Genomic DNA, 16029 nt, shown 5'->3' on the forward strand with positions numbered 1-16029 from the left:
GTCTTAATTGAACCAATGAGGAGTACTCTTAAATCTGTACGAGCAATATACCTCCTGTACTCAGAGACGTGGGCTCAAATAAAGCTGGGGACAAAAAAGATACTTTCTCTGAAGATACCTACAGGTGAAAGTGTAAAGCAAGGATGTGTTTTGACCCCACTGCTTCTCAATTTATACATTTCTGACTTGAATGACACACTTAGAAAAGAGAACACTCCTCCACCAAGACTAGCACATCCACTATTACAAAGCTTGCAATATGCTGACAACATCATCCTTCTGAATCAATCTCCGATTTGACTTCAAAGGTCAATTTCTGCATTTGATGTATACATTAGTAGTAACTGTATGGACATAAACACTTAGAAAATAAAGGTAAGCATGTTTAGCTCTCATATAAAGCAGTGGATTCTGGTTCCTCAAAGGAAATACAATTGAATCGATAGAGCCATACACTTACCTCGTAGTCATCTTTGATAGAAAGGAAGTTATAAAAAACATCTTCAATCCTTACGGGCCAAAGCCAACTTTCAGGCATATGTTTTTAAAATTGTAGACTTGAATATGTAAACCCCATAATTTGAACTTCTTTTAAAGATTGTAATAGTACAACTGCTGCCTACAAAAATTAAAATGGGGCAGAAATTTTATGTGGGAAAGAAGAAAGTACACTAGACATTATACAAGCGATTTTATATAGATCCCTGTTCAAGCTGCGTAAAACACTTCTCAGGCACATGTTCGCTTACAATTTGGTTGCTCAAACAGAAATTTGCCCGACAAGGGGAGTGAATCATACTCAGTAGGAAACTAAAGGATGACTCAAAGGATTCGATGGGCAATGTAGTCTGGCAAGCAATCACGGGAGCTAAATCAAGTAACACATGTCATAACCATTTGAACATAGCGCTGGAAAGTCTCCAGTTGCATAATTTATGAGCTTCCACAGTCACACCATCTAAATTCAAGCTTAAAAACGATTCTGCCAAATTAAAATCGCGTTGTAGATGTTGATAAACAGATATAATCAGAATAGGCAACACAGATATTGGGGTATTCATTTGTCTGACTATCTCATACTGAAATTTCTTAATTACAGAAAGTGTGCCTTCTGGACTAATGATTTAACTCCAAAATGGGAGTTGTCCTGTCCAAAAAATCATGTAGACTTGGCATTTTCTATGCACCTGTCCGAACTGACTGGATGCTCAGAAATCACTGCTACGGCCATACTTTTTAGCGTTGAAGGTCTGCACATGTAGACAAGCATTAATCCAGTGCATATACAGAGAAAATTATCAGCTAAATTGTGGATTTGTATAAATCATGTACTTAGCAACAGCCAATTTAGTAGTAATGCACTAATGGCTACTAGTCATAGGAATATTTTGATGAATTTCTTTTTACAACCTAGACTCAGCTAATATTTTATTGCAAAGCCTATTAATACTACTGAAAGGATACATTATGTACAAAGGTTTAGCCACTGTTTTAATATTATCAATTTTATAATTTCTTGCCAAACTATAGGAGTGCAAAAATGAGAATTTGTATTGATTTCAAACAATGTTTTGTGTGTTTGAACAAGGTGAAAGGTTCTTTGTTTAGTAAGTTTATAACATATTTTCTAAAAACAAATATGAAGCACTTTGGTTATCAGAAGCTTCAATTTTACTGTATTAGTTTCACAAACGTTCAACTGGCTCTGGTCATTATCATCATGCTACTGGATATTATTCTGCTAGGCAATGTCTGATTCACCAGTCACCACATGTCACTTTTTCACCACAGTCACGTATTTCATATTGCAATTGAAATTGTAAATTGCGACAGCCATGATTATTTGATTAACTCTGAATACATAATTGAATTCTAATTTTGGTGTGCGTTATATCTTTATTTCATTTTTTCTTGCAAATCATTGATACGCGTTATAAGTAAGCTGTTGCTACTTGCCCTAAGTAATTAAAACCACGACAGAACCAATTTTTACTTTAAATAAGTGTTTAATTAGTAACCTGATCCATGACGGCCACGACGAGAGAGGAATGCAGCTGGCACCCTGCATGCCACTGTTTGCTTCCGAGACCCAAACGCTGTGGAAGTGAACATTTCAAAAAGAGGTGGGACTAGCACCAGCCTTTGGCCATTTGCATGCTTTCATTATTGAAAGCCACATGCAAAGGCAAATCAAATGTGTGGGCGGAGTCACACCCACATGGAGAAGCTTCGGGGAAGTTTGGAGTTTTCACAAGAAGCCTCCCATAGTGCAGCGCATGCGTGCTGCGCTAGGCTCAACCTAAAAAGGAGCCAACAATTAAATTGCTCTTTAATTATTACCTTACACACAAAATGAACCATTTTGACACATCTGGTTCACGCAAATCCCTTCAAATAAACTCTAGAACTATTGATCATTATGTCTGATTAAAGAAGTAGTATCCACTCTTTGTTCATATGCAACCAGGGCCGGACTGCCCATAGTGGGCACCGGGCATTTCCCCGGTAGGCCGCTAGAGTGGGGGCCGGTTTTAGGCCCCTGGGGGGCCGTTTTTGTTACCGGGAGTCGGCAAAATCGGCCCCCTGTAACAAAATCGGCCGAAACCGACCCTCTCAAACTGCTCGGCTGCATTCCCCCTCACCCCAGGTCACCCCAGGGGGGTGGGGTGCTGAGCAGTTTGCCAGGGCCGGTTTCTGTACCCAGTCCGGCCTTGTATGCAACATAGAATTGAATGGTGATGGATTATTTGTTGTGCTGCATTTAGAATTCACGTCATAAGCTCTGTTTACTCTCTAGGTGCTGAATGATACCTTGAGGACCCTAGTGGAGCAGATGAAGCCAAAAGTGTTTGGTGATATCCAAGGTATGCGTTTAAACTTTGAGTTTTAAGTGTACGAAATTATCACTGGAGGTCTTCTGTGTATTTAAAAGTGTAATTTCCACGGTAGTAGATTGAAAAAAAATGCACAATTATGTGCTGTTCTGAATCTGCAGGACGGGCACTGTTGACCTGTTTGCGAGCTTTCTGTTAAATGCCCTGTTGAGAGTCTATCCCATCCTTTTACCACTCTTATTTCTTGAGGGTAGCCACAAGGCGTGAGTGCTGTTACAGGCAAGCATGTGACTAAATACAAAGGGATTGATCAACAGCATTAGGTGAGAGAAACATTCACATTTCATTTCGATCATGTCATTAGTATACTTCTCGTTTAGAGAGTATCGGAGTGGGTAGAAGAGGGTGTAAACCTGATAACCATAGAAACACTGATATCTCCCTGAATTGATCACTTCAAGGCTATAGAACCCTGGTACTCAAAGTATGGCCCGGGTGCCTCGTGTGGCCTTCTGTAGCAATGTCTAATTATGATGGACCAACTTGTGCAGAACTAAAATTCATTGCATCCCAACAACAATTTTTCTGTATTGGTCTATAACCCTCTGTGTTGTTTACATTTCTCCTTCCTTATGTGACGTTGGTCATGGATAAAAAGGATTGACAGATTTCGGCATTGTGTTTCATGGCCGCCCTAGGACAATGCGGGACCAGTGTCACCAAAGCTTTCAGAGAAACTGCATCAATCAGTTTGACAGAAAGCACAATCAAATAAAATAGAATATGTGAAAGAAGGGCTCGGATGTGCATCTTGTATATATTACTTTGAAATATGTGCTGCATGCTGTTCGGGGCTGTGACCCAAATGCAAATAATTTGATGCACTAATAGCTATTGAAACTGGTGGAAAAGGTAAGGAATTGTGCAAACAGACTCAGAAAATGTCTGTGAGCGTTTGCTTTCATCTAGTATCATAGGGCGGAACATGGCGACAAGTGAATCGCTGCATGCACAGGATTACTGGTGTAGTGATTGCAAAAAATACAATAATATCTCCTGTGTCTATAGACACTTACCATATGGAAGGGTCGAACAGCAATCTACAAGAATCTTAACACAAACAAAAAAACGAAAACTTCAGTGGCTAGTCATTATTGGAAAAGCTAAACAGAAAAACTCAACTGGTCCAATTCTGAATTACAAGGAAGCCGGTTAGGGAAAAACCCTTTAGGTGTATAACGCTTGAAGGAAGGGGCCTTCTATGAACTGGCTGGCATGCATTGAAAGGTGCCCCAACTCGGCATGGAACAAATGAAGGAAGGAACTTCAAGCATTACACCACCAATGTGTGTTCTGAGTCATGTTCCCAGAGGTAAGGAAACTCTGTAAGGAGGCTAGGCGAGGGTCAAATGTGGACAAAAAAGCACCCATGAAAAGAGACTTTCCTGCTGTGATGCACCTTGGTTGCGTAAATGCTTCTCAAATCGCTGGTGTGAGTCGCATCAGCCAACTACAAACTGGCATGTGTGCGTGCTCACTACGCCTTGCTCAAAGCTGGATTGGGCTGTCGCTGTTCGTAATGCAGCACAAGACACCATAGCTGTGGACAGAACTGGCATCAGAGGCGTTACGTGATCGAGCGCTAGGATGCATCTCTAGTTTGAGAAATGTCTCAAATGCCAAGCCATCTTTTCGGCAGAATGGAGGGAACATAAGAATACCTCTTGACCACTACAAAAAGGAAGAGCCATGCTTCACCTGAGGCTCCTTATCGGTTTAACTCTAATCTAAATGTTGACTGATTCAGTGTGAAAATTAAGGGGCTGATTATGATGGAGGATTTTCCGCATCCTCCGGGCCGGTGGAAGCCACCGCCGGCCCAGAAGATGCGGAAAATCCTCTGCGGACCCACCAAAGACCCACCGCCACATTAGGATGGCTGGTGGGTCCTGGTTTTAGTCTGCCGCTTTTCCGTCGCGGTTGACTTACAACCGCGGCGGGAAAGCTGTAACATGGCTGGCGGTGTCTATCAGACACCGCCAGCCATATTAGGATGGTGTAAAAGAGATGCTTTTCCACGGTGGCTTTTCCGCCATGTAAAAGCATGTGGAACTTCACTGCGGGGGCCCGTTGCGGGCCCGCTGGGTGAAGGGAGGGTGGGGGTGCACATGGGGGGTACCTATGGTACCCCCCTGCATTTGTATGCAGAAATCGGCAGGCACCGCACGGTGCCTGCCGCTTTCTGCATACAAATGCAATGTATGCATTTTTACCATTGCGGCGGGTGCAGCTTGAAGCCGCACCCGCAGTAATGATAAAAGTAGAGGATGTGACCGCCAGGGTGGCGGTCACATCCTAATTGGACAGGAGGGAACTCCGCAGGCCATGCGGAGGTTCCCTCCTCCTCCATGGTCGCGGACGGACTCAAGTCCGTCCGTGATCATAATGAGCCCCTAAGTATTGCTGATTCTACAATTATAAAATAATTCCAGATTTATCTATGATGTAAATATACCAGCATGCATTTGTAAAAGCTGTTGGCACAGAGCAATATACCGAAGTTGCATTGAAGTGAGTTAAAACATTGTAGAGCAGGGTAAATATATTCCAGCATGCAGTATCAAGTATGTTAGTGCAGCGACCATTTAATGATTATGTATTAAGGTGAGTTGAAAGATTGTAGAGCACAATACATTCTATACAGTAGGTTATGCTGAAGAAAAGAAGAACATAAATCAATAAGGTCTGTATACAACAACAAGGGAACCCAATCGGTTATCCGGGGACCGTGGGTAGCTATAGTCTAGAAACAACAGTGGTCCCCAAGAGTATATAAATCCAAAATCTGATAAATAATAGTCCACAATGGGAACTATATTGGCCACTGTCCAGCCGGACAGGGTAGTTTATTTTTTACAATGAGACAAATACTGGGGTGTGGAAGGGCACAGTCCTGTACCGTTTCCAGGAACAAACGGGGAGTTTTTTAGGCAAGAAGGAGCATAATTGGCCACTTATACTTCAGTAGACATTGAAAGTAGTGCCAATAAAAGTGCTAGACACAGCATAAATTAGACATAATAGTAGGGCTGTGAAAACACTAAAAACAAGTCGACGTTTCGATCCCATATGCTCAATGTTGCGGGACCATCATCAGGACTAACAATACATACATTTGCTTGCCTGGTATAAAAAGTTAACCACACAACCGCCTAATAGAAACAAGGAATAAGGAGACAGGTTGGGAAACAAAAGAAAAAAGGAATAAATGAGAAATAAATATGCATAAATCCACTTGGTTGTACTCTGAAAGAACTGACAAGGCATTATAATCGGAACCGACTTATCGTGTGCGTTAAATCATGCAAGTGGTATCATTAGCCTTGGAACACGTGGTTGTTGTAGTCCGTGTCTCTAGCCTTGAATCATACAGGTGGTGAGGTGCGTGACACGTGTGTGTGGGAGATCATACTTCACTGTGATTAGCAATTTCATTTAGAATTATATACATATTACTGGGCCAATTCCGCTCACATTTATTCAGCATTTATGTGCACTCTTGTCCGCTTTATTATCAGCTTTTGTATCATGCATATTCGTGCTCACACACTCAACACCTCTTAGAGTGAACACTTACCCATATGGGTCGGGGGGTTTTTACAGGGATTTTAATAAATGGGTCCTCGTTTTGATATTGGTATTCGCCTGGAAGGGGATAACAAGTGGTAAGCCATTTATGAGCGCTGGGGGTTCATTTGCCTAAGATTCAAAGATCGCGTGCAACAGCAAGGGCTATTACCTGTATGGTACAGGTCGTACCGTTATGTCCACCTCAATTCTGTTAGGGCAAAATTATCTATGAAATAAATGTTTACAGGGGCTGCTATCAGTCAAAGGATTTGCAATCAAGACAGCCGTTATTATAAAAAAGGGGGGAGAAGACGAGCTTACCTCACGGAGGGGATCGGCCTGATAGGTCCGGTTATACTCAAAACGAGTCTACAATAAAAACTCAGTTTTAGTATCAGAATGCGGGGGGCCAGCCTAGCGTTAGTCGCTAATCACTCAATACGCTTACCAATGGGAGGCGATGCCTCCGTGGTGTCTGTGGTCCCTGGGTGCTCTGCCGAGTCGCAGTCACTGGGGCCAGACGGTCAGAACGCTAGATAAGCGTGCAACATACAAAATGGAAAAAGGACTGGACGCACATGGGCGCCATCTTTGAATGGGGTATTGTTCATTGGGATATGCTGCAGCAAGAGTTTAGAGCGTGAAATTGTGCACAAGTGATTATAGTTATCGGCGCAGTGATAAGGTGATTACAATTTTTTAAAAAACATAGGATATTTACAATAGACACAGTTCATTAATTTTCATATATAAAGGAATTTACATATACAAAGAATTAGTAGCCATAGGGCAAACTCATTTCCTCATTCACAAATACATGATGCCCAGTCCATTTAGATTTCTGAATTTTCAAATTAGACCATTCAAAATAATGTTGTCCAGTCCTCCGCGCGATTTAGACCATTGCGGATGGTGTTAAATTGAATCATAATCCTCAGCTCCTCTCTGTTGAGCATCTGAGTCAGGTTGCCGCCTCTTGGTGGTGGTTTGACGACTTTCAACACAGTCCATTTGATGTCATTCTCATTATGCCCTGCTTCATTGTAGTGATCCACCAAGAGGCGGCAACCTGACTCAGATGCTCAACAGAGAGGAGCTGAGGATTATGATTCAATTTAACACCATCCGCAATGGTCTAAATCGCGCGGAGGACTGGACAACATTATTGTGAATGGTCTAATTTGAAAATTCAGAAATCTAAATGGACTGGGCATCATGTATTTGTGAATGAGGAAATGAGTTTGCCCTATGGCTACTAATTCTTTGTATATGTAAATTCCTTTATATATGAAAATTAATGAACTGTGTCTATTGTAAATATCCTATGTTTTTTAAAAAATTTTAATCACCTTATCACTGCGCCGATAACTATAATCACTTGTGCACAATTTCACGCTCTAAACTCTTGCTGCAGCATATCCCAATGAACAATACCCCATTCAAAGATGGCGCCCATGTGCGTCCAGTCCTTTTTCCATTTTGTATGTTGCACGCTTATCTAGCGTTCTGACCGTCTGGCCCCAGTGACTGCGACTCGGCAGAGCACCCAGGGACCACAGACACCACGGAGGCATCGCCTCCCATTGGTAAGCGTATTGAGTGATTAGCGACTAACGCTAGGCTGGCCCCCCGCATTCTGATACTAAAACTGAGTTTTTATTGTAGACTCGTTTTGAGTATAACCGGACCTATCCGGCCGATCCCCTCCGTGAGGTAAGCTCGTCTTCTCCCCCCTTTTTTATAATAACGGCTGTCTTGATTGCAAATCCTTTGACTGATAGCAGCCCCTGTAAACATTTATTTCATAGATAATTTTGCCCTAACGGAATTGAGGTGGACATAACGGTACGACCTGTACCATACAGGTAATAGCCCTTGCTGTTGCACGCGATCTTTGAATCTTAGGCAAATGAACCCCCAGCGCTCATAAATGGCTTACCACTTGTTATCCCCTTCCAGGCGAATACCAATATCAAAACGAGGACCCATTTATTAAAATCCCTGTAAAAAACCCCCGACCCATATGGGTAAGTGTTCACTCTAAGAGGTGTTGAGTGTGTGAGCACGAATATGCATGATACAAAAGCTGATAATAAAGCGGACAAGAGTGCACATAAATGCTGAATAAATGTGAGCGGAATTGGCCCAGTAATATGTATATAATTCTAAATGAAATTGCTAATCACAGTGAAGTATGATCTCCCACACACACGTGTCACGCACCTCACCACCTGTATGATTCAAGGCTAGAGACACGGACTACAACAAACACGTGTTCCAAGGCTAATGATACCACTTGCATGATTTAACGCACACGATAAGTCGGTTCCGATTATAATGCCTTGTCAGTTCTTTCAGAGTACAACCAAGTGGATTTATGCATATTTATTTCTCATTTATTCCTTTTTTCTTTTGTTTCCCAACCTGTCTCCTTATTCCTTGTTTCTATTAGGCGGTTGTGTGGTTAACTTTTTATACCAGGCAAGCAAATGTATGTATTGTTAGTCCTGATGATGGTCCCGCAACATTGAGCATATGGGATCGAAACGTCGACTTGTTTTTAGTGTTTTCACAGCCCTACTATTATGTCTAATTTATGCTGTGTCTAGCACTTTTATTGGCACTACTTTCAATGTCTACTGAAGTATAAGTGGCCAATTATGCTCCTTCTTGCCTAAAAAACTCCCCCTGTTTGTTCCTGGAAACGGTACAGGACTGTGCCCTTCGACACCCCAGTATTTGTCTCATTGTAAAAAATAAACTACCCTGTCCGGCTGGACAGTGGCCAATATAGTTCCCATTGTGGACTATTATTTATCAGATTTTGGATTTATATACTCTTGGGGACCACTGTTGTTTCTAGAATAAATCAATAAGGAACATCCTCAAAATGTCTCTTTTCACAAATGTTACATTCTATGCATACCTGAGTGCAAAGATATAATCTGAATGACAACAGGCATGAAAGGTATCAGACATGGAAAGATGCATTTATAGTCACAAATGAAAATATGTCCCTTCACTTTGATTACAAATCAGTCAAACACGGAGTTCAAAAAAACTTTTAAAGAAGCAATTCAGATAACCTCTGAACAAGCAAATCTATACTACTATAATAAAGCAAGAACTTTCAGGCTTTGAGGCGGGTAAACTCGGGAACCACAGCGCCAATCTACACACCCGATACACCGTTGAAATTGTCAGGGTGTGTAGATGGTTATAGGCTATATAAATTTTAAAAATAAACGTTATTTAAAAAGTTATATTTAAAAAAAAGTAGTCCCTCCAAAGTAGCGCCGGCCACAACGTGCATCCTGACATCAAGAGGAGCAGCGTACAGCGCGGGGAGGAGCAGTGACAATCAGCGCGGGGAGCAGTGGACATGAGCGGCGATCGGAGGGCAGGCCCTGAGGAGCGGCGGCAGGGAGGAGCGCTGAGCGGCGGATGAGGTAGGTTGAAAGCTGGGGCAGAGAGGAGCAGTGAGCGAGCCACAGGAAAAAGAAACTTGTGCAGGTAAGTGGAGCGGGTAGCAAACAGCCCATTACCGGAGGAAAATGCAGCGACGGAGACGTGGGCAGTGAGGAGCGTGCAGGTTAATAAACGTGTGCAGGGCGCCAGCGGCCGCGGAAAAGCAAATGTGGAGCGGGTAGCAAACAGCCCATTACAGTAGGAAAAAGCGGCGGCGGTGACGTGGGCAGTGAGAAGCGTGCAGGTTAAGAAACGTGTGCAGGGCGCCAGCGGCCGCGGAAAAAGAAATGTGGAGCGGGTAGCAAACAGCCCATTACAGGAGGAAAAAGTCACTGAAACGTCTGCAGGTGACAAAAAGTGACGTGAGCAGTGAGGAGCGTGCAGGTTAACAAACGTGTGCAGGTTACAAAAGCCTCCAAAAGTAAACATACAGCCATAATACTGCACTACATCAGGGCGGGCGGGAGCCCTAAGCCATGATTGCTCCCGGACAAGGTCGGGACGGGCTTCTAGTTCATAAATAAAATGCATCATATCTAAATATTTATGTACAAGCAGAAAATATTTATTTAATGCAGGCTATGCATGGTTCTGATTCAGAAAAGGGGGTGGTGATGGACAGAGTATCTGAATTAAGCAGACCACTCCTACCCAGTCCAAAGATCAGGGCTTGATCCATCACCGTTTTTTAGCTCACTGCACCATCCCAGCTCAGAACCTGGCTACATGCAAATTAGTCTGTCCCTGGCCCAGTGCATCATGGGAACAGGGCAGACCAAACTACCAAGCCAATTCTTTCACTGGAAAGGAAACAAGCTTCCGGGGACCGGTTTCTGGCATTACAGCCATCTTCGGCCCGGCTTGCTTGAATCCTGATGGTGCAGAACACATTTATTTTTAATACATCTTGCAACAAACATATAAAAATATGATAGTCTATTTAAAATTCAAAAAGTGTATTCATTATCATGCAGGAGTGTGACACCTTAGTATATTAGAATAGATAAGTGCATTCAGAAGTATTTTATTTAAAACTGATCGTTTTGAAAAATGAGTGTATATTCATGCCTCCTCACACCCTGACAACAATGCCAATATTGACCTAAGAGGCATGTCAGTTGCCACGTGGAACCATCTGGGTTGTCAGGGTTGATATTATTAAACATGGGCACCCATTTTAGTTTATTCAATCGAACCCAAGAGGTTTGTACAGCATATATCCTGAATTCATGCATTTCAAGGTGCTCTTATATGTCATAATGAGGAAAAGTGAAATTAGGCAATTGCCTTGGATCAAAGAATTGGGTTAAGTGGGGAAGCCGGGATTGATCCTAGGTTTTCTGGTTTCACATTGTGCAATTCTATTAAATTTCAATTCGATTCAGTAATCAAGTTACTTCCTTTTTACACTTGCCTCTCCCAAGGTTTTGAGATCAAGCAAAAAGGCTTAACCCCAACTTTGGGCCTCATTAGGATGGCGGTGAATCCGCATCCTACGGGCCGGCGGAAGCCACCGCCGGCCCGGAGGATGCAGATTCACCGCCGCGGCCACAGAAAACACCCACCGCCAGATTAGGATGGCGGTGGGATTGCGGTGGGACCAGCAGCGGACGGCAAGTCCGTCCGCCGCTGATCCGCGGGGTGTGGAGGGCTATTTGGTGGCGGTGTCTGCAAGACCCCGTCAGCCAAATTAAGATGTGCATTGTAACATGCTTTTCCACGGCGGCTTTTCCGCCGTGGAAAAGCATGTGGTCTTTGGTGTTTGGGGGCCCGTTGCGGGCCCCCAGGGTGTCAGGGGGTGCACATGGAGGGTACCTATGGTACCCCCAGCATTTACATGCAGAAAGCGGCAGGCACCCCGCGGTGCCTGCCGCTTTGTACATGTAAATGTAAAACATGCATTTTTAACCTTGCGGCGGGTGCTGCTTCAAGCAGCACCCACCGCAAGGTTAAAGATACAGGATGTGACCGCCAGGGTGGCGGTCACATCCTAATTGCACCAGAGGGACCCCCGCTGCCCCTGCGGACGGTCCCTCCACCTCGGGGTGGCGGACAGACGCAGGTCTGTCCGCCATCCTAATGAGGCCTTTAGTTCCTTGGCCCCGCATAGGACCAGATCTCCCTCTCAACATCAGAGAGTGGTGTACGGCCGTCTCCCAACAATATGCCTCTGTATGCTGTCCAGCTACCCCAAACCCGGCTGTGCTTCTGAGTACAGTGTAAACCAGCTGGTCTCTAATCATGCACCAATCTTCTCGGTCTTACATGCTGCCACCGAGAGTGGGGTTCCCGCTTTCCAGTCGCGCTTCACATCCCTCTTGGCCAATGTGAGACCCACCCAAACAAATGCCGTATTATAACATGATAGCTCCAAGTTCGAAGTTATATGTGAAAGAACCAACTTCGGTTCTCGGGGTATCGACCAAGTTAGGACATTCCCCATGCAGTTCAAGACTCCCTTCCAGAACTGACAGAGAATAGGCAATACACACGTGGTGTGTAGATAATCTCCAACCTGAGCATGACACTACAAGCACAGGGGTGATACAATCACCCCCATGCCATTGAGCTTGTAACAAGTAAGGTAGGTTCTATGTAAGTAGATTAATTGGATGAGACAGTCGTGCAGAGATCCCCACGCCCCTCGGGGAGGCACCCAATCATCATCAGACAGGGCTCTCAGGTCGCTCTCCCAAGCGAAACATAGCTTCTGAAATGTATCAGGCATACGTTGGATCAGGGAACTGTAAACCTGTGATACCTTGTGGTCGCCCTAGTCACCCTGCAACAATGTATCCTCCACTGGATGGAAGTCAGGTAGTTCCGCCCCTCACAATCATTCTTATTCATTCTCACTCATGCATTCTCACTCATTTCTAGTAATTATTTTGCTCATTCCCTCTTTCTCATTTACTCAGACTCAGTCACACTCAATTGTTTATACTCAGTCTCACTCACAGCCTGTCACTCACTACGTCAGTTTTCAGTGAATGTCTGTTCCAGCTCTCCATTTAAATGACACGGATATTGAATAATATATTATTGATTATTAGCATGAAAATAATTTATTGATGATTAGTATAATAAAAAATGGGCAGAGAACAAGGAGAGTGGTGCCATCTTTGAAGTCAAGGGTTTCGAAAGCAGTGCCAGAGGTCACAGGGGGCAAGCCAGGGGTCGCAGCTATGACCCCTTGAGAGCCCTTCACTGTCATCCAGGTGTGCATTCCTCATTTTCCTCTCCGCCCTTACCTTCTATCCCATTTGTCTCCTTAGTACATGTCTGTCATATATATCCTCCTCTCGCTCTTTGTCTCGCTCCTTCTGAGCCCTCTTACACCAGTCTATCCTTATCACTTCGCTTACACCCATCTCCTACTATCCGTCCCAGTATCATTTTCATCTGTCTCTCATTTATCCCTCCTCCACTCAGATGTTATGAGGCTGTACTTATATCACCCCTCTCTCACACCTGTGCTCCCCTCTTTTTCTGTCTTACTTAACTGTGTCTCAGCCACCTTCTCCTCTCTGGATTTGGTAGTCTCTTTCGTGGTGCCTCTTTCTCCATCACCTTGCTCATCTGTCTTTCCCACCTAAGTCTTTCAACACATGTCTGCTCAGCTGTTTATTTCTTTTTCACTCTTTCTATCACATCCTCTTTCTCACACCCACTCACAACTCTTTCTCTCTTTGTGCCTCTCATGTCTGTGTAACACGTCTTCACATCATTTTCTGATCTCCCTACTTTCCTTGGTCGTCTCTGCCTTATTTCCTTCTCCACTTTCAATATCCAAGGACAACCAAACTTATATTGAGATGGATTTTTGCATGACCTGCTCAAGCAAGAATAACAAATTAATTATGTTGCAAGTTTATTTTATGTTCTTGTTTGAACACACAGTGATGCCATCATAAAACGCTGGGAAGGAAAGTGTCCCCGGTTCATGTGTGATGTGCTGCTCCAGTCAAGGTTTTTTTCCTGTGATTTCTGGGACTTGAAGTCTTGGTTATTGCATTTTAAAACTGAGCTACAAGTCCCGCAATTCAAAGGAAAAAACCTGAGCTGGAGCAAGACATCATGCATGGACCTGGGAAACTTGGCAGCTGAGGCAAGAGCCACCAACATATGAAATGAGGCAACTTGGTTTCATTGCAAGTGATTTACAAAGGAGGCTGAGGCAGAACTATATCACACTTATCACTACTGTGGGTTAAAGTAATGTTTAGAACAATTAGGTGCACAAGTCTGGAAGATCAGCCACCTTAACCTTCCACACCGGAGAAACTCCATGATCTACATGAAGCATATATAACTCAGCACTCAAACAGCTGTACACCAAAAATGTCTATGATCAAATGCCTTTCAGATCATTCTAATAACAAGAATAATTACAACCAGGTCACATAGTGCACAGACTCTTCATCATTTTCTTGTAAACGTTTTCTTACGCCCACCTTACCACCCACAGCCCCACTCCCATGGTATTATCATTAATGCAGCCCTCGGGCACACCACAGACCATGGTTTGTGTCCCTGGGCAACTGTTTGTTAGTGCCCATGCTATAGAGGAAAAATGTTCCTCTGTGCCCATTCATTCTTCCAACTTGTGCGCAGTTATTCACAATGGTGCTGATATGTTTGTGGGAGGGTTGTGACAACATTCAGCTAAGCACACACGCATTTATTTCTACTTCCTGCACTCAGATTTCTGCGATTCTGTTTTTATAGAATAGATTGTTGCATAACAGCACACTGAACCCTGACCAAACAATACAGATAATCATTCCATCGTCGTTAGGTGACATGCATTGTACCCATTGATGTCAACTATTTCTGTCAAGGTTTATCACTTGTGTTGCCCATTGGTGCTCTAGCACTTCCCTTGCTACCGTAGTCTCATTGTCATGAAGAGAGTGGCATAAATATATAAAGTTATAAATGGGTAACAATGAATAACGCGGGTTCTGAGCCATTGAAATCAAATAGGCAATGAGAGCAAAGACTAAGTTGTCAATTATGTCAATCAATCAAAAATGATACTAATTTACTGGTATAAAACATGAATATTGCAATTATGAACAATAAATACATACACATTAAAATAATCTCACTATCTATACTCATGGGCTGTAGAAGCAAAAACTAAATTTGCATTAGTCACCATTAGTATTGCTTGTCAAATAACATAAATGTAAGTATAAAATCTAATGTACTCTTCCTGTTGGCAATTTTAAGTTTTCAGACATTTGCATAAATTTAAATTAAGTCCTGCTCAATTCTTTTAATTGACAATCTTGAATAGTGCAAGGTTAAAAAACATACTCTGTTGGATATGCCCAAATCTAACAAGTGATTGTTTCTTTAGAGGGCTTGGTTTGACCTGGTCAAATTTCACTTAGCATCGTGTGGTATCTGCTCTACTCTTCTCTGGGGCTCATCTGTTAGGCCATTGTGTTCTGCATTCTGCATTCCATGTTGGCATCTGTGATGATTAGAAGTGAGGCAGTTAGGACTGGAAGCTGTTGATATGTGGATGGAAGTTGGAGTCCTTATTGGCTGAATAAACCATTTCAAAAGCGGTTCACCAGTTGACAGGAGAAAGAATGGTGAGGGGGAAATATTCTGTATATTAGTAATATAGAAAAAAAAAAACACAAAAAAAATGCGACCCCTTAAAAACAAAAATACACAAGTGACCCCGGTATGTGGTCAATACTGAAGACAGGACTTGAGTTTACTGGTAGTGTGCAATGTGAGGATGAGTTTGTCAATATTAAAGATTGTTTGGCAAAGGCACAGAGTATTGGCAGTTTTATCCCATGCCTTCTTTGTTCTGTCTCCACTGATGCCAGTGATGGGGGTTTTGGAGCAATCTTGAGACGTATCCAAGATGATAGTGAGGTGGCCATAACGTTTGCTTCTAGAGCATTGCGGAGGTCGAAATCCAAGTTTTTGATGATTGAGAAGGCGATGGTTGTTTACTGGGCCATAAAAATGTCAAGAATTTTTTATGAGGACAAAGATTCAATATGTATAATGATCAGAAACCTTTGCACTACATTTTTGGAAAAACAATGTTGGAATCTGTTTTGTGTTG

The 16029-nt window shown here is 43.0% G+C and overlaps 1 protein-coding gene across 1 annotated transcript in view; it reads left to right on the plus strand.

Annotated features, from left to right (window-relative positions):
- The window catches only part of LOC147692141 (uncharacterized), a 605572-nt gene that overhangs the window by 468640 nt on the left and 120903 nt on the right, over positions 1–16029 (plus strand). Inside the window, exon 15 of the mRNA XM_086939503.1 lies at positions 2798–2864. Within this exon, the coding sequence (XP_086795629.1) occupies positions 2798–2864 (67 nt within the window). The remainder of the gene's footprint in view (positions 1–2797; positions 2865–16029) is intronic.

Source organism: Lissotriton vulgaris, chromosome 9 (genome assembly GCF_964263255.1).
Source record: "Lissotriton vulgaris chromosome 9, aLisVul1.2, whole genome shotgun sequence".
Lineage (NCBI taxonomy): Eukaryota > Metazoa > Chordata > Amphibia > Caudata > Salamandridae > Lissotriton > Lissotriton vulgaris.